Raw genomic sequence first — 22,387 nt, 5'->3', positions numbered from 1 at the left:
TCTGCTGGTGCCTCCTTTGTTTGAGAAGTCACTGAGTATCCCACACATCCAGGTGTTCCTGTCAGGAAGATTTGGGGACTTGATGCAGTGGCCTGTATGGATAGGACACAGGAAAAGAAGGTGAAGGTATATGAGAGGGCCCCTAGCCCTAACTGTGGCCGGCAGCAGTCACACCTGTTATATCAGAGCCTCCAGTGGAAACGGGTCTGTGATAAAACCACCTTGAGATCGGTGCTAAACACAGGTCAAACACTGTATACCTTCAGAGCACCTCATTCCTTCTGCAGTGTGTCCTCGAAGTATGGGGGGATCAGGAGGAGTGGAGAAGGCCCTTTCACTGTTGTGACACTCATAAATCTCTGATTCACCATTTACTTATTTATGGGGAATCCAGACTGCATATGGAGTTGGTGTTGGATGATGAGAGGTTTAGTTTTCATAGGAAGCATTTGAAAAGTATTGAACATGCCTTAGACCTATCCTAAGATATAACCAGTTTTTAATTAAGGTAAAAAAATTGACCTTACATCCCATCTGCTTCCCTGGACTTGTGTAGGCCCAATTTGGTTGTGTACTCTTTTCTCTGTGGGTAATGCTGCCCTCATGCAGATTCTGCCCTGGACTCAGGGAATTGGTAAAAATCATTGTCTCTGTATTTCTCCTGGGTAGCCCATCTGCTGACAGGTAGATCCCTGACCCAGGTGAGGTCTCCTCTCATGTTTCTGATGCTACTATTTGTCTTACTGCCTTTAGGATCTTAAACTCTACCATCTCATGTTCATGGCAACCAAAGCTGCCTTCAGATTTCACACCCTCACCCAGTTCTTCCTTTTAGATAAGCAGCTGGTAGAGCAGATAATTTATAACAATCAGTGATCAGTGGATCAACTAGATTAAAAACATTTTTAATTAAATTGAGTTTTAATTTAAAAAAAAAATTTAATGCAGTGCAGATTATCACCTGAGTTGCTTGTGATCCACTGTGTTGCACTTTCAGCAGATATGAGGGGGAGCGGGGAAAACCCCCCAGGAAAATGAGGACCTGTGATTGTGAGGCTTCCTCTAGCAGCCTGAAGAAGCTTTTGTCTGTATGCTTCCTTTCCTTGATCACATGGCTTGCAGTAGGTGTCCAGCATGACATCACCATGTTGGACTGTCCTCAAAGCCTTTCCCAGAAGCTCTTGACTATCTCTCCACTTCTATGAAGGGAAAAACCCACACATTTGAGCCACTGTCAGGTTTCCCAACATTCACAGGATCACAGAATGGAAGGGGTTTGAAGGGACCTACGGAGATCATCTTATCCAACCCCCATGCTTGAGCGGGCACACCTAGAGCAAGGGGCACAGGAACATATCCAGGCAGGTTTTGAATGTCTCCAGGGAAGGAGAGTCCACAACCTCCTTGGGCAGCCTGTTCCACTGTTCTGTCACCCTCATAGTAAAGAAGTTATTTTCTCATATGGAGGTGGAACTTCCTGTGTTCCAACTTATGCCATTGCCCCTTGGCCTGTCATTGGGCATCACTGAAAAGGGCCTAGTCCCATCATCCTGACACCCACCCTGTAGATATTTATAGGTATTTATGAAATCCCCCCTCAGTCTTCACTTCTCCAGGCTAAACAAACCCAAGTCTCTCAGCCTTTCCTCATATGGGAGACGCTCCAGTCCCCTGATCACCTTGGTAGCTCTAGTGCTGGACTTGCTCAAGCGGTTCCCCATCCTTCTTAAACTGGGGGGTCCAAAACTGGACACAGCACTCCAAATGTGGTCTCAACAGGGCAGAACAGAGGAGGAGGATAACCTTTCTTGATCTGCTGGCCACACTCCTTTAAATGCAGCCCAGGATACCGTTGGCCTTCTTGGCCCCAAGGGCACAGCGCTGGCTCAGTGTCACCTTGCTGTCCACCAGCACTCCCAGGGCCTTCTCAGCAGAGCTGCTTTCCTGCGGTCAACCCTCCCCCAACCTGTACCAGTGGATGGGGTTGTTCCTCCCCAGGGGCAGGACCCTACACTTCCTTTTGTTGAATTTCATGAGGTTCCCCTCAGCCCAGCTCTCCAGCTGTCCAGGTCTCGCTGGATGGCAGCACAGCCTTCTGGTGTATCAGCCACTCCTCCCAGCTTGGTATCGTCAGCAAACTTGCTGCGGTTATGCTCTGTCCCTTCATCCAGGTCACTGATGAATATGTTGAACAGGACTGCACCCAACACAGACCCCTGGGGAACACCGCTAGTGACAGGCCTCCAACCGGACTCTGCCCCATTGATCATGACCCTCTGAATTCTGTTGTTGAGCCAGTTCTCTGTCCACCTCACTGTCCACTCATCCAACCCACACTCCTTTAGCTTGCCTATGAGGATATTATGGTAGGCAGTGTCAAATGTCTTACTGAAGTCAAGAGAGACAACATCCACTACTCTCCTTTCATCAACCCAGCCAGTCACACCATCGTAGAAGGCTATCAGATTGGTCAGGCATGACCTTCCTTTCCTCTACGTGCCTGGAGATGACCTCCAGGATGAACTTCTCCATCACCTTTCCAGGGATGGAGGTGAGGCTGACTGGCCTATAGTTCCCCAGGTCCTCCTTCTCGCCCTTTTTGAAGATTAGAGTGATATTTGCTGTCCTCCCATCCTCAGGCACCTCTCCTGTCCTCCACAGCCTTTGAAAGATGATGATGAGTGGCTCAGCAAGAACATCCGCCAGCTCCCTCAGCACTTGCGGGTGCATCCCATTGGGGCCCATGGATTTGCGAGGCTCTTGTTTGCCTAGGTGGTCTCTGACCCAATTCTTCTCAACCAAGGGAAAGTCCTCCTTTTCCCAGGTTTTTTCTCTCTCCCCTGGGGGCTGAGATGCTTGAGGGCCAGCCTTAGCTGTTAAAGACTGTAGGCCAATAAGGCATTCAGTAACTCCGCCTTCTCTGCATCCTGCATCACCATGGTCCCTTCCTTGTTCAGCAGTGGGCCCACTGTATCCCCAGTCTTCCTTTTACTGCTGATGTATTTAAAGAAGCCCTTCTTGTTATCTTTGACATGCATTGCCAGGTTGAATTCCAAGTGGGCCTTGGCCTTCCTCGTCACATCTCTGCACACCCTGAAAACATTCCTATATTCCTCTGTCATGGTTCAGCCTCAGTTGGCAACTAAACACCACGCAGCTGCTCACTCACTCCCCCCGCCCCTGTGGGATGGGGAAGAGAATTGGAAGATCAAAAGAACTTGTGGGTTGAGATAAGCACAGTTTAATAATTACCATAAAAAAAATAATTATAATAATGATTATGATAATAATTACAATAATGATAATATAATAAAATGGAAAAGGGGAAAAAACCCAGAAACACAAATGATACAGCTGCTCACCACCCGCTGTCCGATGCTGCCTGTCCCCAGGCTGCGATTGCTGCCTCCTCCCAAGGCCAGCCCCTCCCAGTTAGCATACTGGGCATGACGTTACGTGATATGGAATATCCCTTTGGTCAGTTTGGATCCGCTCTCTCAGCTGTGCCCACTCTCCTCCTGGCTTCTTGTGCACCCAGCAGAGCATGGGAGGCTGGAAGAGTCCTTGACTAGTACAAGCACTACCCAGCAACAGACAAAATATCTGTGTGTTATCTCATCATTGTTTTCATCCTAAGTTCAAAGCACAGCACGGTGCCAGCTGCAGTGATAAAAATTAACTCTGTCCCAGCTAAAACCATGACATCCTCCCAAGTGGCCAGTCCCTTTTTCCACATACTGTGAACCTCCCTCTTCCATCTGAGTTTCTTTAGAAGCTCTTTGCTTATGCATGCAGGTCTCCTGGCTCCTCTGCCTGACTTCCTCCTAGAGATGCACCAATCTTTAGCTCAGAGGAAGTGGTCCTTGAATACTGTCCAGCTCTCTTGGACCCCCCTGCCTTCTAGAACCCTAGCCCATGGGATTTCTCCAAGCAGGACTTTGAAGAGGCCAAAGTTGGCCCTCTTGAAGTCGAAGGTTGTAATCCAACTTGTCACCCTGCTTCTACTGCGCTTTATCCTAAACTCAATCATCTCATGGTCACTGCAGCCAAGGCTACCCCCCAACCCTCACATCCTCAACCAGCCCTTCCTTGTTTGTTAGAAGGAGGTTGAGCAGCCTGTATTGCCCTGTTGGCTCCACCACCACCTGCATCAAAAAGTTGCCCTCAATGCTCTGCAAGAACCTTCTTGATCATGCATGGCTCCAAAAGACTAGAAGTGTCAAACATCCAGCTGTGAAGACTGTGGTATCTCCAGAGCTCAAACTCTTTTTACTTGTACTCCACCACACTGGACACTGTTAAGATTTGGCTGGGCAGGGTGTTGGGCGATCTTATCTAGACTGTGCTCTTCCTAGAAAGGTTGGACTAGATGATGTCTGAGGTCCCTTCCGACCTGTGATCCTGTGGTTCTGTGAAAATAAGTAGATGGCAAATATGGATGTCTAAATACAGAAATATTAAGGTTAATTCACCCTACATTATTTTAGATGTCAGAGCATCTATCACAGTTAAGGTCTGAATCACAACAATCTAAATAATGATCTGACCTGTGCATCAGGCAACTAATCTTGTGCCCTTACTCAGGTCAGTGGGGAGGGATATTATAGGTGATGCAGAGGTAGTGATCTGGTGTAGGAGGTGGTGGATCATCCATGGAAAGTTCTGCTTTCTTTGCATGGGTGAAGGAAAGAACTGAGATTGCTGCCTTTGATACACCACAGGTAGCTTTACCATCTCAGTAGAGACATCTGCAGAGAATCAGTCTCATAAGCCTCCCTTTCATGTTATAAATAAACAAAAACAGTGTTCCGGGATGTAGCTTGTCTGAGGTAATTGAGACTTTTTCAGATATTTATTTGGAGATGTAATTCTAATTAGAAAGGAGATCATCTCTCTGACCTCCAGAACAGGTGTCTTCACGTGACCGATTCATCTTTGCTCCACTGATCATCAGGGGAGAGAAAAGAGGAGCCTCAGGCTTTAGTTCACCTCCTCCAAAAGTTACTGTACAGGTCAGGCAACCTATGTTTTAGAAGGATCATTTTTTTTCTCCCAGTGGTCCTCAAGACAGTTTAAGGACTAAAGCTGGTCTAGGAAGAAGAAAGTTCACAGTATACATCCAGGTTTTGTTGAGAAGACTTCCACCCAAAAAGGCACTGTCTACACTGTCCAGGGCCAAAACAGACATGACAAAATCACTTTCTGCAACTCTTGTGTTAAGTCCAAGGTCTCAATGTGGTTAAAGGGAGAGTGATATGCTTTGTGTGACAGATGCAGCTGATTAGAGCAACATGCCCAACTTCTCTCCTGCACACAGAACCCCTCTCCCTGTCACCTCTCTCCTCAGAGTACTTTGGACATGGGTGTGAGGTTCAGCAATTGGATGGAAGTGCTGGTCCAGGCTGGTATGACAGGTAATGAGTTCACGTCTGATCATTTGATGAAGCAAACCATGCACATGTGACAACGCATATTGGTCTTGCAATTGGTTAACACCATACAACTCAACCGGTGAGGAGCACAGTGGAGGCAGCAAGGGCAAGTCCTGGGGCTCAGCACTAAATCAGGGCAGGCAAGGTGGTTCCTTGAAACCAAGAAGCCCGAGGGTGAGCAGAGGGACCTGTCAGGAGCCGCCACCTTTCGTGAGCGAGGCTGACGTGCAGCTGACCTGGCATGGGGCGTTGCCAGAAGCAACAGTGGGAGATTTAAATGGCCCCTAGGGAGCGCAAGTGACCAGAAGCACAGCGAACAGGACAGGTAAAAAGGACGTGGTGCATCAGACGGGTGTGGCATGGCAGTTTGCACAGGCAGGGCGAGCAGGAAGGACACCACAGCCTGCCTGTAGGTCTACAGTTCAGGCAAGTGCTTTGGTCTCTGGCAAAATGGTGGGCACTTGTCTCAGAGCTAAAACCACTGTTTGTTCAGTGAAAGCCCCTGAGATGTCAGACACATCCACCCAGACGGGTCTGGTAAGAAAGGATACATCAGTACAGGCAGTGGGTTGCAGAAAATGCCCAAACTCCTCTCCTGATGAAAAGGTAAGTACCTGCACGAGGTGTGCACAGCTTGATGACCTGTTACATCAGGTGGCCGAACTGCAGGAAACAGTTAAGAGGCTGAGCAGTATTAGAGGAGTTGAGGCAGAGATAGACAGGTGGTTTCAGAATCATGTTCCTGTGGCAGACACTGCTGAGAATGAGGCATCATGCACCCTGCTAACTCACAGAAGCAGGATTCCACACCAGCCTGCACCCTCCACCATCACAATCAGAAACAGATATGAAGCCTTAATGTCTCAAATTGAAACTGGCTATGATGTGAAAAATAACAAGAAAGGGTTCTTCAGGTATGTCAACCATAAGCAGAAAAAGAAGGAAAACATAGGCCCACTGTTAAACAGAAAAGGAGAATCCATCACCAATGATGCTGAAAAGGCAGAGGTCCTCAACACCTTCTTCACCTCGGTCTTTACCAGCACTGTTGGGTCCCAGGCTTTGGGAATGAAATTGGCGGTTGATCCAAACACCAACCCACCATCGGTGAAGGAAGTGTTAGTATGTGGAGCTTGACCCCCACAAATTGATGGGCCCTGACACCATCCACCCGAGGATGTTGAGAGAGCTTGCTGACATCATTGCAAGGCCACTCTCCATAATCTTCCAGAAGTTGTGGAGAATGGGGCATGTTCCAGAGGACTGGAGGAAGGCAAATGTTACCCCCATCTACAAGAAGGGCTCGAGGGAGGATCCGGGTAACTATAGCCCATCAGCCTTACTTCAATCCCTGGGAAAGTTATGGAATGAATCCTCCTGGGGGCCGTCACAAGTCAAATGAAGGACGTGATTGGGAAAAAGCCAACATGGCTTCACTAAAGGCAGATCGTGCTTGACTAACCTGGTGGCCTTCTGTGACAAAGTGACTTGCCTGGTTGACATGGGGCAGGCGGTGGACATTGTTTACCTGGACTTCTCCAAGGCCTTTGATACGGTGCCCCATAGTCTCCTCCTGGAGAAACTGATGTGTTATGGCCTAGACAAGTGGTCTGTGCAGTGGGTGGGGAACTGGCTGACAGGCCGCACCCAAAGGGGGGTGGTAAATAGCTCTTTCTCACACTGGCAACCTGTCACAAGTGGAGTCCCCCAAGGATCGAGATTGGGCCCAATGTTATTCAACATCTTTATAAGTGATCTGGATACCGGCATCAAGTGTAGCCTGATGAAGTTTGCTGATGACACCAAGTTGAGTGGGGCAGTAGACACTCCAGAAGGGAGAGCTGCTCTGCAGGGAGATCTGGATAGGCTGGAGGAGTGGGCCAGCAAGAACCTTATGAAGTTCAACAAGAAAAAGTGTAAGATCATGCACCTGAGAAACTGCACCAGGAGTGCAGCACAGACTGGGATCCAGCTGGCTGGAGAGCAGCTCTGTGGAAAGGGACCTGGGGGTCCTGGTGGACAGAAAGCTCAACATGAGTGAACAGTGTGCTGCTACGGCAAAGAAGGGACAACAGGATGCTGGGTTGCACCAAAAAGGGCATCGCCAGCAGAGAGAAAGACATCATTAGCCCACTCTACTCAGTGCTTGTCAAGCCACACCTGGAGCACTGTGTGCAGTTCTGGTCCCTGCTATACAAAAATTATGTGGACAGGCTGGAAGGGGTCCAGAGAAGGGCCACCAAGATGATCTAAGAAGCCTGATAGATGAGGATAGGCTGGGAGAACTGGTTTTGTTCAGCCTTGAGAAAAGGAGGATCAGAGGGGATCTCATCACCGTGTACCAGTACTTAAGGGGTAGCTACAAAGAAGATGGAGTCTCCCTTTTTACATGGAGTCCCATGGAGAGGACAAGGGGGGATGGACACAAGTTGCTCTTGGGGAGATTCCAATTGGACACTAGAGAAAAATTTTTCACAGTGAGGACAGTCACCGTTGGAATAATCTCCCCAGGGAAGTGGTTGACTCAGCCACATTGGACACTTTCAATAGTAATCTGGACAGGGTGCTGGGCCATCTTGTCTAGACTTGTCTACATCCCGCTGGCCAACAGCTGCAATGAGCCCTGTGTCAGGCAGTGCCAGAACTCCACCGTTGTCATCGAGCCCTCCCCCGTGGTGGTGACCCTGCCTGGCCCCATCCTCAGCTCCTTCCCACAGAGCACCGTTGTGGGATCCTCCACCTCCGCTGCCGTTGGCAGCATCCTCAGCTCTCAGGGAGTGCCCATCTCCTCCGGGGGCTTTGACCTCTCTGGCATTTGCAGCCGCTACTGTGGCAGAACATGCCTCCCCTGCTAAAGCTGCCGCAGGCGGCCCCGCAGAAGGACCCCCAGGAACCCAGAAGACGGTAATGGACTGAGCACAGAGATCCTGGCCTTCGCTTTCAGGGGGGGCCGAGCATCCGCGGCTCCGCCTGCAAAGGAAGGCAGGAAGAGGCGTGCCAGGGCTCTCTGAAAACATGGCCCTCGTCCAACCTGCCTGTTTCTCACTCTCGTTTCTCTCTCTCCTCTCTGTTGTCTTCTGCTCCCTTGGGCCATTGGTTTTTACAAAGCCAATCCTAGAGGTATCTGTTGCTGCCCTCCTTTTGTGTTGTAGGCTGTTGGACACCTTTTGGGAACTTCATTCTGGCCTTAGGGCACAGTCTTTTGGATGATGTGATGCTCCCTGCATCAGTGTCTCCACTCCATTTCCCTCTTTCAAGTCATTAAAGTTTTGCTGCATCCCAGTGTGTGCCTCTGTGTGTTCTTTCCCTATCAGGATGTTCTCACGAGCTGCCCAGGGACGAAAGCAATATTCTGGTCAAATCAACACTACATAAGGGCACAGGGGCACCCTTCACTATTCTGAGAGGACTGAGGGGTTGGGCCACACTGAACTTGGAAGCTTTCTACATGGGCCCGAGGAAGATGTTGCCATCTGCCGAGATGACAGTGGCCACTAAGGACTGCCTTGCTGCATTTTTGACCAGAAATGCCTCCTCAGGCTTGGAGTATGTCCTCCAGGTGTGTAGACTGTCTTCTCCTAACCTCTAGTGCAGAGCTGGGGGCTGGCAAGAGGCCATGGCATAGGTCACCATCTACACAAGATGTTGGGGTGACAATTCCTTCTACTCTAAGTGGAGCTGTTTTGGAGGTATAGACTCACACAAAAGATTACCCTAAAGGACAGCAGGAATAGGTTTGGGTGAATAACCTCAAGAACAGCCCCCAAGTAGGATCATGGTGAACTCTCATTGGCATTGATAGTGGGGACAATGTTATCCCGAAAAGTAGGTTTGTTCACCTGGTGTACTAAATGCCAAACTACACACAGAGCAGAGGTATTTTATTCAATTCACTTTTGCACAAAAAATGAGTGCTAGGTGGTAACTCCACAAATTCAGCACACTGTACTGAGAAACTACAAGGCATTTATACAGTTAAATGTGTCAGCATCAGCTAATATTCACACACACTCACCCTAGCTAATAATTGGTAGTTGCTTTCTCATTCCAACTTAAAGGTACAGCTCCCTTTAAATTTACCATGCATCCTCAGAGAGTAAGGGGCTTATATGACTAGAGGGTTTTCTAGCCTATGGGTGTGGTTTTTATTATTATAATGAGGATTTTTCACCTAAAGGACACTTTGTTTTAGTTGTTATCAACATCCAAGTCAGTTGTTCTCCTTGACTATATATACTTTATCACCCAGTTCTCAGGGTCTTCAGAGGTGGGATGTTTCCTTTTATCAGTCTTTCCAATTTTTCAAGGATATAGCCATACAACAAATGCATCCCTAACTCTCAGCTCCCTTCTCTGACCACCAAATTCTGTTTTGCAAGGCTCACATGGTTCATTGTTATTACTTAGAAGAAAATTCTATTTTCTTCAGGATATCAACAAGACTCCCATGCAACACCATGATCAGCTGGTGTGGCACCTGGCTTCACCCAGCTGTTGCACAGACAGGCAGGGCTGAGGTCATCCCCAAGTTAGTTTTGGCCAGGCCTTTTTTCCAATTTATTCCAATTCCTTGTGAACCCAGCACCTCCATGGGGCAGGGCAGATCTAGGACTGCAAACAGCTCCCAAGCTCCTACAGCTACTCTGTGGTACATGATGTTGCCCAAGTATAGAGCAGCTTTCCTTGGGAATAGGCCCTTTAAGGCCTCATCCATGCCAGGACTCAGTTCTGATCCTGAAAGGCTCTGTGTGAGAGTAGATTCCCCTACCTCACCTTGGGATGTGGTGGTTACAGTGGGACATGTTTCTGCACTCAGCAGCATCTGTGAGCAGTCTCTCTGGGACCACTCTAGTTTCAAAAGTGGTCTCACTAGCTTTGACAGATGGTCTTGGGCACTGTTCGGAACAACAGCCCCAGCACATCAGAGTAATTGAGCTGGAGGAGTCTCAGAAGGAAGATTGTAGCTATCCAGGTCTGGGGCTGTGGAAATCAACTTACCCCAGGCAGGAAATTGAAACAAAGCCAGGTGGTCTTTTCTTCTGCATGGAGGTCCCTCATCTACATCCTGGCCTATCCTGTATACAGCATGTAGTCTCTCACTGCCCAAGGCCAAAGAGGTAATGACCCTTTCTGGGAAACAAGGTTGCCAGTGGTTCCCATTCTGCTGTGTCCTTATCTATCATTTTTCAAAACAGTGGCTTTCCTTGGCTGAGCTGTGCCTCCATCCACAACATATTCAAGGCCAAGGGCAGGAGTAGTTCATAGAGGTGACCCTGGAGATGCCTAGAGGAGGGCCACAAAAATCATCTGAGGGCTGGAGCACCTCTCCTATGAGGACAGGCTGAGAGACTTGGGGTTGTTCAGCCTGGAGAAGAGAAGGCTGTGGGGAGACATTACTACAACCTTTCAGTACTTAAAGGGGGACTATAGGAAGGATGGAGACAATCTCTTTAGCAAGGCCTGTTGTGACAGGACAAGGTGTAATGGTTTTAAACTGAAGAAGGATAGATTTAGACTGGATATAAGGAAGAAATTTTATTACAGTGACAGTGGTGAAACACTGGAACAGGTTGCCCAGAGAGGTAGTAGATGCCCCATTCCTAGAAACATTCCAGGTCAGATTGGAGGGGGCTCTGAGCAACCTGATCTAGTTGAAGATGTCCCTGTGCAGGGAGTTTGGACTAGGTGACCTCTAAAGGTCCCTTCCAACCCAAACCATTCTATGATTCTATGATTCTAAGCACATATCCAATGTCTCCTGTCTATCCGCACCACCAGGAAATCAACCTGTGGTCAGGTGCTGCAGTCTGAGTCCAAATGTTACCCAAAAATGTTAATTCAGAGAGGTAACACGGCCAGCATTAAATGTTTTTTTTTATTCTGATTTTGAATTTGAAAGATTGGGATTAGCTGAACCTTTACATTAATGATTCTATACCCAAAAATCAAACCCACAAGTCCCCAGGTCCTAAGGCTCTAGACAGACACCCAGTAACACTTGTGAGCTGTGATCTACAGTGTTCGGAAACCCAGAGTATATGCTCACTACAAAGCCATGCAGGAATTCCCCATTTTGCAATGTTACTCTGCAGTTTCTTGTCAGTGGTGAGCTGATGGCAACAGGCTATGGGGTTCTGGGGACATACACAGAATACACACCGAATCAAATAGGTTGGAAAAGACCTTTGAGATCATCAAGTCCAACCATACCAACACTGCCAACTGTCCAACAACAACAACAACACTGCCAGTTCACCACTAAACCATGTCCCTAAGCACCACATCCAAACGTCTTTTAAATACCTCCAGGGTTTGTGACTCAACCACCTTTCTGGGCAGCTTTTTCCAATGCCTGACCACTCTTTCAGTGAAGTAATATTTGCTGATATCCAGTCTTGTTGCCCTTCCCTGGACACGCTCCAGCACATCAATGTATTTCTTGTCCTGAGGGACCCAAAACTGAACCCAACATCTAAGGTGTGGCCTCACCAGTGCCGAATACAGGGGGCTGATCACTTCCTTACTCCTGCTGGCCACACCATTCCTCATACAAGCCAGGATACTGTTGGCCTTCTTGGCCACCTGGGCACACTGCTGGCTCATGCTTAGCCAGCTGTCAACCAGCATCCCCAGATCCTTCTCCACAAGGCATCTTTCCAGCCATTCGTCCCCAAGCCTGTAGTGTTGCATGGGGTTGTTGTGGCCCAAGTGTAAGACCTGGCACTTGGCCTTGTTGAACTCCATACTGTTGACCTTGACCCAGCCAGCCAGCCTGTCCGGATCCCTCTGCAGAGCCTTCCTCCCCCAAACAGATCAAAACTCCCTTGACTTGGTGTCATCTGCAAACTTCCTGAGGGTGCACATGATCCCCTCATCCAAATCATTGATAAAGATATTAAACAGACATCACAGGAAGTTGAGCTTTCCAGGGTCCCATGAGCCTCTGTCTCCACACAGATTAGACAGCAGATTCAAGTAATTGGCTCACTTCTGTTGTTTATGTTCATGTCACTGCATCTGGCTAACTTCTCTTGTTCATGTCATTAAGTGTGGTAAGTACATATGGCTTCACTATTAATGCCCACATCTAGGTGTTCTTTCCTATGATACCTGAAAATTTCTTTCTAGACCTCTCCCCTCATCTCAACATGATGATTAAAATGCTGGCACCCCTGAGGCATCCACGATCCTGTGGGTACACAGAAGGAATTCCGGAAGACAATATTGTGTTTGAAATAGGGGCTCAATTACAGCAGGGCCAATTGGAGAAGGTGAGATTCCCCTCACACCACCTCCATTGATCTGCTGCTGGGTACCTTCTTGTCCTTGAGTCGAAGGGTCTGTGACCTGTGGATGAGTCCATGTGGGAGCAGGACACCCCAAAGCAACTCTAGCTGTGCTGCAGCAGGTATACCTGTGAAGGGATTGTGGCCACACTGGAGAAGGTTGTAAGCTCTTTGATGCTTGAAACATCTGTGGCTGTGGATAAGTTCATGCCTTGAAGTGTAAGCAGCTGTGCATGAGGCCATGCTGGAAAACCTCAAAGTGTCTGTCTATGCCTCAGCAAGTACACCTCTGAAGAGACTGTGTCTCATAGATAAGGCCACACTGCAGCAAGGACACCTCTACAGGACTGTGGTCTGTGGACAAGTCCACACCAAAGCAGGGGCAAGGGGAGGAATTAATTCCAATGTTAAACTCTATAATCTGGTCCAAAGGGACCAGGGATGGACATTGTAACAGATACACCTTTAAATTGTTATAACCCAATATTTGAGCTATGGGAGTGTTACAGGAAGTACTATAGCAGGAACCACTTGAGCCAACGGAGGTCAAGTCTCACAAGAAACAGTGCAAGTGCAGTTGTGATGCAGCTTGAGCTGTTTTAGTGCCCAGTAACTCCTTGCAACATACCACCTCTCCTGTCTTCAGTCACCACCATAACAGATGGAGCCGAAAGGACTTTTATGGACCTTTTACAGGGGTAGTCCATAGGCTAAGGAAACAATATCTGTTTATATATCAAAGGATGGGAAGAGGGGGTGGTCGTTAATGAGGATGTATTGGATAGTGTGGGACCTGAGCATGGTGTAAATGGTATGGAATAAGGGGTGGAGGATGCACTGGTTTTGGCTGGCATAGAGTTATGTTTCTTCATAGTACCTAGTATGGGGTTATGTTTTGGATTTGTGTTGAAAGCAGTGTTAATAACAGAAGTTTTCATTATTGCGGAGCAGTGCTTATACAGTATCGAGGCCTTTTCTGTTCCTTAGACTGCCCTGCCAGCCGTTAGGCTGGGGGTGCACAAGAAGTTGGGAGGGGACACAGCTGGGACAGCTGACTCCAACTGACCAAAGGGATATTTCATACTCTATGATGTCATGCTCAGCAATAAAAGCTAGGGGAAGAAGAAGGAAGGGGGGACGTTTGGACTTATAGCGTTTGTCTTCCCAAGTAACCATTACACATGATGGAGCTCTGTGTTTCCAGAAATTGCTAAACACCTGCCTGCCCATGGGAAGTAGTGAATGAATTCCTTATTTTGCTTGTCTGTGAATGTAGCTTTTGCTTTATATATAAGACTGTATTTATCTCCTGAGTTTTCTCACTCTTACCCTCCTGATTCTCTCCTGCATCCCACTGTGGGGGCAGCGAGTGAGTGATTTTGTGGTTAAATCATGACAGACTGCCAAAAGAAGGCTTGCATTCTGGCCTCAACCAGTCATTTATAGCAAGGTCTCCTATTCAGTGAGAGCCTCCTATCTGATCCAGTCCTACAAAGCTATCAGGAAGAAAAAACACTGCACTTTTTATCCAAATGCCCTCTCGTGCCCCTCCCACAGAGTGGGGCAAATTTATGCAGATGGTCACAGCTGTGAGCAACCACACAGAAATCTCCTCCCCACGCCAGGTAATTGCCCCTTCTTGCTTTCAGGGATCCAGCTTCCACTGAAGCAGCATTTCTTAGATTCCTCAGAAATGCCCCACCTGGGCAGATTCTGTGATCTGTTCACAGAGACTCATCAAGTTCTTTTCTGCATGGGAAAAGAGATCTCTAACTGGAGATCCCTGTGTGAGTAGGGCAAATAATATGGCCAGAGTGGAGCTGAGGGCTACTTCCCTAGAGCTCAGCCTTGCACAGAGTCACCTGCTCCCTCGGATAGACTTTGTACAGCCAAGGAAGCTCCCAGCATCAAGATGTCATGCATAGCACAGAGGTATGAGGAGACCTTGACTTCCTCTAGCACAGGAGGCTGAATTTCACTGTGGTGTTTGGCAGTGTGGTGAATGGTCTGCTCTCCTTAGAGGAAGTTGCTGCCTGATATGACAACAACTGGGTAGAACTTGTCCTCTTCTCTGCCAGTAACAGATTATAGTGTGAAAGTCTGAGGTCTGGTAGGTGCAGGTGGTCTGGAAGGTGTCTCTCTCCCACTGTGACTAGGGCCTTTTTCTGGGTGACAGTTGTCTGAACCATGTGTCTGGAAGAAAGTAAGAGACAGCAACAGTGCAAGCAAAGACTCCAGGAAGAAAACCTAGTCCTGTGATGCAAGTTCTTGTGGAAGAAGCTGTCCTCCTCCTTGCTCTTCAGCAAGAACACAAGGGCTGGGACAGCAAGGTGGTGAGGTCAAGAGCTCTCAGTTCTCAGCTCAGTGTGGTCCCACAGTGTAATAATGACCACCACCTTGTGCTAGGATGCCCCTAGAGGACAACTATATTGTATTCTGCTCCCAGATTCCTGCTGTCTGTTGCTCAAAGATCCCAGTAAACAGCCTGTTATGTCTTGCCCTCATGCTGGAACCCACAGAGCAGGTGAAAATGTTGCATCCTGCTTCAAATTTCCTGTTATCCAGGATGGCTCCTGGGTCTCAGTATCCACAGATCAAAGCCAGATTGGAGGAAAGAGAGGTCTTTGGCAGTCTTGACAGAGAAGTAGTCAGTGGCACAGCATGCTTCATGATATGTTCCAGCTAGAAAAGACAGTGGGACTGCCTATTAATGTTGACAGGATGAGAGCGGCTGTACCTTCAAAATATTTGCTGAATTTTTGTTGGCAGGTCAGAAATTTTGACAGCAGTAAAGGAGATAACTCCCTCAGGGACATAGCTAAGAAACATTGGCCAACTTAATGGAGGGAGAGAGGGAGCAAGGAAGTGAAGGATGGGGAAAGAAAAGCAGAAGTTAGTCTACAATGGTCAGAGCCCCATGGCCACATCCCAGGCAATGCTTGCTGCTTCCCTTATGTCTCCGCCAGAAAGGCCCAGATACAGCTAGGCCCTGTGTGTATGCCACAGGGGCATTGACAGGAATCAGGATGCCAGTCTTGTGAAACAAAGCAATGGGAGCAGGTGGAAACCTCTCAGGAATTGGCAACCACATGCCCCAAGAGAGAAGCCCTACATCCATTGGGCCTCAGGGATAGTCTGTGATGAATCCCATGATGTGTCTTTTTGTTTTACCAGGGCACAGGTGAGGGAATCCATCTGACTGAGCAGTACTGCAGGTGAAGCAGCAGCTGTCCTCACACATGGAAATATTGGATTTCTCATCAAGCATTGCATGGCTGGAAGGAGTTTGTCCACCCCTAAAATTGTGCTGAAAACAATCCCACAGGAGTGGCCCACGTATATGTCCCAAGCCTGAATGCAAACCTCCAGTATATTCAACACATCTTATGATAGAAATTATGTCATCCTGACACAGAAAGTATTAAAATTCTCATTACAGCACTCAAAATAAATATCCAAGCAAGAAAGAACATGGCATGAACACAGGAATAAAAGAATAGCATAGAAGAAATCATAAAGAGAGTCTACATCATTAACTGAATGTTTTGGAAATGAGCCTCTCAGAAAACCATTCCTTCCAAAAAGAATTTGTCTCATACTAGAGCAGTGCAGGACCAGGCCAGTTCTGAATTTCTCATACTGAGATCACTTATTCTCTTTCTTATCCTTGGCTGACACAGAATAGACTGTAGCTGTAGGAGTCTTCTGGTTGGAGTTTGAGTGAGTGATGAAGCTCCCAGCACTGGAAACCTGGTCCTGGCACCGGGGAGCCTGGGGCCCAGCACAGGTGGCACCTCGATTCCCTTATTTGGCCAAGCAAGCGCTTCAGCCTCAAGGCGATGCGAGTAGGAAAGCTCCCCGGGGCAGAGGTGTGAGAGCCCAGGCAGCCCCCCGGAGCGTTTTGCTCCGCCCTTTGGGCGGAGGTTTGGAGGCGGCTTTGAGCTGGCGGAGGGAGGAGAACACAGGAGCTGGCCCCCTTCCTGGGAGCTCCCTGGGCAGCCTGAGGAGCGTGGAGCCTGACGCGGTGCAGGTTTACGCGGCAGCCTTGGTGGGACTGGCAGAGGCTGGTGAGACGCGGCTGTCAGGCTAGGGAGGAGCAGGGCAGTGGGTCGGCGGGACTGTCAACGCTGGAGGGGGAAGAGGGGAGTCCTGACCCTCTGGCGAGGACGGGAGCTGTCCTTTTGGGAGAGGGGAGGCTGCAGATGGCACGTGGCAAAGGGTGGGAGACGTGATGTGAGCAAGGGGCGTGAAAGGGGGCGCAAGAGTCTACACGCCCCTTTTGCAGGTGACGCAGACCCTCCTACGTACTGTTTCTGCATGCCTGCCTAGAGAGACAGAGCGTGAGCTGTCTGGAAGCAGGACCACACCTGCACTTTGAAACGCCGCCTCTTCTAGCTGTGCTGGAGAAGATGCTGGCTGGGGCTGACTGGGGATGGACGAGATCCCTGCCAGACCTACAAGGAAGGCTAAGTCAATGCAAGGAGAGCTGAAATGCTGCAGAAGCACCGGCTTGTAGTTGGAAGCCACAAAGGGAGGTGGGCGAGGAATAGCCCACCTCGCTTCCTCGGCTGAGGGGGAGAGAGGCTGTAGGTGGAGGTGTCTTGTGGTCGGAGGTGCACTGGGGAGAGATGGCAGGGAGGAGCACGTGAGGAGCAACCTGTCACACAGCCGCCGCCACCGCTACCGCAACTGCCGCAGGGAGAGGGGCCCTCCTGAAGCAAGAGCCGCCAGCCAGGGAGGCCTCACAGGTGCTGCTGGATGCAGAACCAGCTCCCAGGGCCACCAGCAGCAGCAGGCAGTGCGGCTGGGGAGATGGACACCTCGCTCGGGCAGTGGTTGGGCTCCCCGTCATCTGCAGGGCGTGCTCGAAGGCTGAGGAGGCCATCTGTGGGCAGGGATGCAGCAAGGCAGCCCTGACGGCTGCTGGCCCTACAGGAGCCAGGGACTTCTTGCCCAGCTGCAAGGGACAGTGTCCTGAAAGGAGCCCACTGCCTATGGCTCACCCTCCCCTTCCTCCGGGAATGCCGATGGCTCTCCTTCGTGCCCGCAAGATCTCCCCAGAGCGACACCTCTGTCTCTGGACGGCGGGGAGAAGGACCACGCAGAGTCCCACGCTGGGATGCAGCAGAACTTTAATGAGGTCAAAGAGGGAAAGGGGGTCCTCTGAGTGGGGGCCACGGTGCAGAGAGCACCAGGGGTAGCTAGGAGCCTTTGCCCCTTGCCCAGGGCGGCGTTTGCACCGGGCATCTGCCTGCCTGCTCCTGAGAGGGAGAGGGGCAGCGGGTCCATCCTCGCGTGGGGCTTAGCAGGTGCTCACAGCCCAGGGGCTTAGCAGAAGACAACAGAGAGAAGAGAGAGGGAAACGAGAGTGAGAAACAGGCAGGTTGGACGAGGGCCATGTTTTCAGAGAGCCCTGGCGCGCCTCTTCCTGCCTTCCTTTGCAGGCGGAGCCGCGGATGCTCGGCCCCCCCGAAAGCGAAGGCCAGGATCTCTGTGCTCAGTCCATTACCGTCTTCTGGGTTCCTGGGGGTCCTTCTGCGGGGCCGCCTGCGGCAGCTTTAGCAGGGGAGGCATGTTCTGCCACAGTAGCGGCTGCAAATGCCAGAGAGGTCAAAGCCCCCGGAGGAGATGGGCACTCCCTGAGAGCTGAGGATGCTGCCAACGGCAGCGGAGGTGGAGGATCCCACCACGGTGCTCTGTGGGAAGGAGCTGAGGATGGGGCCGGGCAGGGTCACCACCACGGGGGAGGGCTCGATGACGACGGTGGAGTTCTGGCACTGCCTGACGCAGGGCTCGTTGCAGCTGTTGGCCAGCGGGGTCGGGCCGCAGGGCTGGCAGGGTACACAGGGGTTGCAGCAGGACATGTCTCGGGGTGGGAGGTGCACCTGGGAGAGAGAGCAAGAAGGAGCACGGGGGCGCGTGAGCAGCAGCCTGCCCGCCCACCTCGCGGGAGACAGGGCACGTGCTGGGCGCGGAGCCGGAGGCTTTGCAGGGATGTCCACGCGCCTCGTTGCCTGTCCTCCCGGGCACCATGCAAAGAGAGCCAGGCCCACAGAAGCTCTTCCCTCAACAAGAGCCCAGGTGGCCCCTCAGCCCAAACTCAGCCCCTCTCCACGCCAGACCTTCTCCCCGCTTCCCCTCCCAGGGGTGGCAGCCCCAAGCCCCGGTGTCGGACAGAGCTTCCAACTCACTTGCTTCCGAAGGAGAAGAAGGGGAGTGAAGCGGATGAGAGAGTGAACGGCTGCGATGGCTTTTATACTGGTCCTGCACTGGCCCAGGTCCAGAGGAAGCTTCTGCGGAAGTAGTAATTTTCCAGGAAGCTGATCTGAAATGCAAAACATCCCAGCTAATGATACGGGCTGTTTTGGTTTTCTGCATGGCTGCCCTTTCATTTCCTTGTTTGGCCGCACCCACTCCCCCTTGAAGGTGATGGCTCCTTTTCAAGCGCGGGACTGGGAGCACCAGGGATTCCTGGGACAGGCGCACACCAGTGCCTGCAGAAGAGGAGTCCCAAGCGCCGGAGGGGTCGCGTGCAGGCTGGCGTCATTGGCCTGGGGCACTCGTGTGGGCTTCTTTGCAGCCCCATTGGCAGGAAGGGTCCTGCCACTCCCAGCCCTGCAATCCTCGCCCAGAAGGCCAAAGGGCTCCCGAGCCGGGCGATGTGCCACGTCCCCTTTCTCCCACCCTCCAAGCTCTCTCTGATGGCTGATGGCCGTTGTCTCGGCAGGCGGGTGCTCAGCACTGCTGCTTTGGACTCTCTTCCTCCTAATGCTGCTCTGGGGAGGCCTTTGTGCACCTCTTGGGCCTCCTCCTTCGCTCTCTGGGCTCCCTCTGGGCGCCCCCTGCCAACGCCAACGCCAACGCCAACGCCATCAGCGTGCCTGGAGCCTTGTCCTGCCCCAGGGTGCTCCAGCCCAGCCCTGCCAAGGGGCTTCCCCGTGTGTCCTCGGCCGAGTCCACGGTTGCCCATGTGTAGGCAGGGCTGCTTGCCTGCCTTGCCCTCGTGTACGCACTGGAGCAGTGTGCGAGGCAATTCCACAAAAGCATGAGGAAAAACCCTTTTACTGTGAGGGTGGCCAAGCCCAGGAGATACTGCCCAGGCAGCTTGTGGGGTCTCCATTCTTGGAGCTATTCAGGACCACACGGGGCAGTGTCCTGATCAAACGGCTCTCGTTGAGCCAGCTGCGAGCAGGAGGGTTGGACCTGACCATCTCCAGAGGCGCCTTCCAACCTCAACGGTTCTGGGACTGAGGGCCTCGGTGATCTGCCGCTCATGAGTCACGAGGCTCAAGATGCCGCTGCACTCCCTAACTGTGGAAAGCACAAGCCGCTTGCGCAGCTGCGTGGCCCAGCTCTTCCCGCTCACAGTCACGGCCTGCGACCGATCTGTTGCTAGGTGGCAGCCCCAGGGGTCCCCGGTGACATGCGAGGGAAGGTCTGTGCCACTGCGGTGGCAGGCCTGAGGGCTGGGGCCACTCTCCCCTTGTTGGCAGCCGTGGCACTCACCCTCTCTTTGCCCCAGCGCAGCCCCAACGGCATCGGCTGCTGCTTCTGTGAGGCAGCGCCCACGCTGGCCTGTGCTGAGAGCTGCTGGACCGGTGTGCTCCTTGTCTCCAAAGGCGGCACTGATTCCCTGGTGTGCAGCCTGGCCTCGCTGGGGCCCTGTGGGGTGACTCTTGCGTTAATAGTTGGAGTCTGAGGAGTGGCTAGGGGGAGACCCTGCTGTTGAGTCACGAGGTTCAGACAGGACCCCCTTGCTTTCTGGAGTCCTTCTCAGAGAGGACCCTAGCTGCGGCTAAGTCCAGTCTTCGTCTCAGGCTTGGTCAACGGCTTATTTTCCAAGGATGGTAGATGTAAACACCCATCAGAGTATTTGTTGTTAGTAACTAACTTGGCAGCTGCCCAAGCCGGTCGCGTTCAGTGAGAACGATCACGGCTAGGTGAATGAGTAGTGCAATTTATTAAAGCAACAGATACACAGGATCTTTGGAGTACCGGTGATAAGATTGCTGGTTACAAGACATGCATAAATACCAAAGATACGAGTATGCTGCTGGGCTACAAGTATGCTAAACGAATATGAGGCGACTCTGTGCAATGGCTATTTACAGGGCGACTCCGATGCCTTGAGATTTACGCAGAACAAATACGAAGCGACTCTAATGCGTTAGAGGTTGAAAGTGACTGTGTAGAGGTTTCCAGTCTTACCCAAAGGCGTCCCAATGGCGGGGAAGAGAGGCTCAGCCCGTCGGCCGATCCCAGAAGTCAGAGTGGCACGCGATGGTATCTTCCCTAACAGCCTTTTTCTCTTAACCTATTCTATACTGTTTTTCAACCTTTCAGGTGGATCTTGACGAACTCCAGTCATACATACCTTTGTTATGATTGGTGTAGAATTTCCTCTCTTTGCTTTTAAAGGTGTAGACTAGAAAACTTCAAAGCGCATGCCCAGTGAGGGGTGGTTGCACCTTAGAGGCGGGTAGCTTTTGGGATGGAGGTCTGTTTTGCTATTGTAATGATATTATATTGAGCAAAGTTCACGAAAAAGACAGCATTTTGTCAAAAGCAAGGCAGACTGTCGGCTCAGGGTAGCAGATGTGCGGTGTACCAGTTCCGTGGTACCTCGCGTTCCAATTTATCACAGAGCCCGGCCAGATTTGCAGTGTACCAACCCCATGGCCACAGAGCCTGGCCAGATTTGCAGTGTACCAGCTCCATGACCACAGAGCCCGGCCAGATTTGCAGTGTACCAGCCCCATGGTCACAGAGCCCGGCCAGATTTGCAGTGTACCAGCCCCATGGCCACAGAGCCTGGCCAGATTTGCAGTGTACCAGCTCCATGGTCACAGAGCCCGGCCAGATTTGCAGTGTACCAGCTCCATGGTCACAGAGCCCGGCCAGATTTGCAGTGTACCAGCTCCATGGCCACAGAGCCCGGCCAGATTTGCAGTGTACCAGCTCCATGGTCACAGAGCCCGGCCAGATTTGCAGTGTACCAGCTCCATGGTCACAGAGCCCGGCCAGATTTGCAGTGTACCAGCTCCATGGTCACAGAGCCTGGCCAGATTTGCAGTGTACCAGCCCCATGGTCACAGCGCCCAGCCAGATTTGCAGTGTACCAGCCCCATGGCCACAGAGCCTGGCCAGATTTGCAGTGTACCAGCCCCATGGTCACAGAGCCCGGCCAGATTTGCAGTTTACCAGCCCCATGGTCACAGAGCCCGGCCAGATTTGCAGTGTACCAGCCCCATGGTCACAGAGCCCGGCCAGATTTGCAGTGTACCAGCTCCATGGTCACAGAGCCCGGCCAGATTTGCAGTGTACCAGCTCCATGGCCACAGAGCCCGGCCAGATTTGCAGTGTACCAGCTCCATGGTCACAGAGCCCGGCCAGATTTGCAGTTTACCAGCCCCATGGTCACAGAGCCTGGCCAGATTTGCAGTGTACCAGCTCCATGGTCACAGAGCCCGGCCAGATTTGCAGTGTACCAGCTCCATGGCCACAGAGCCTGGCCACGGTGTCTCCGCACCACTCCACCCTCCGGACAAATCCTCTTAGATTCGGTACACCAAGTTCTCCTGGCATTGCCGACATCTAAGGTTACGAACCTAGGGAAATTCCATGGAATGGATTCCTGACCCGGCAACTGCACCCTACCCTGAAAGCGTC

The 22,387-nt window shown here is 51.1% G+C and overlaps 1 protein-coding gene across 1 annotated transcript; it reads right to left on the bottom strand.

Annotated features, from left to right (window-relative positions):
• Nucleotides 1–18,276: 18,276 nt before the first annotated feature.
• LOC135317333 (feather keratin Cos1-1/Cos1-3/Cos2-1-like) lies at nt 18,277–18,582 on the bottom strand. Its single transcript, XM_064473408.1, has one exon. It carries the CDS (start codon nt 18,580–18,582, stop codon nt 18,277–18,279), a length of 306 nt encoding a protein of 101 aa, XP_064329478.1.
• Nucleotides 18,583–22,387: the final 3,805 nt, after the last annotated feature.

This window comes from Phalacrocorax carbo, chromosome 25 (genome assembly GCF_963921805.1).
Source record: "Phalacrocorax carbo chromosome 25, bPhaCar2.1, whole genome shotgun sequence".
NCBI lineage: Eukaryota > Metazoa > Chordata > Aves > Suliformes > Phalacrocoracidae > Phalacrocorax > Phalacrocorax carbo.
The sequence above is the reverse complement of the archived record's forward strand: the minus strand, read 5'-3'. Positions and strand labels throughout refer to the sequence as shown.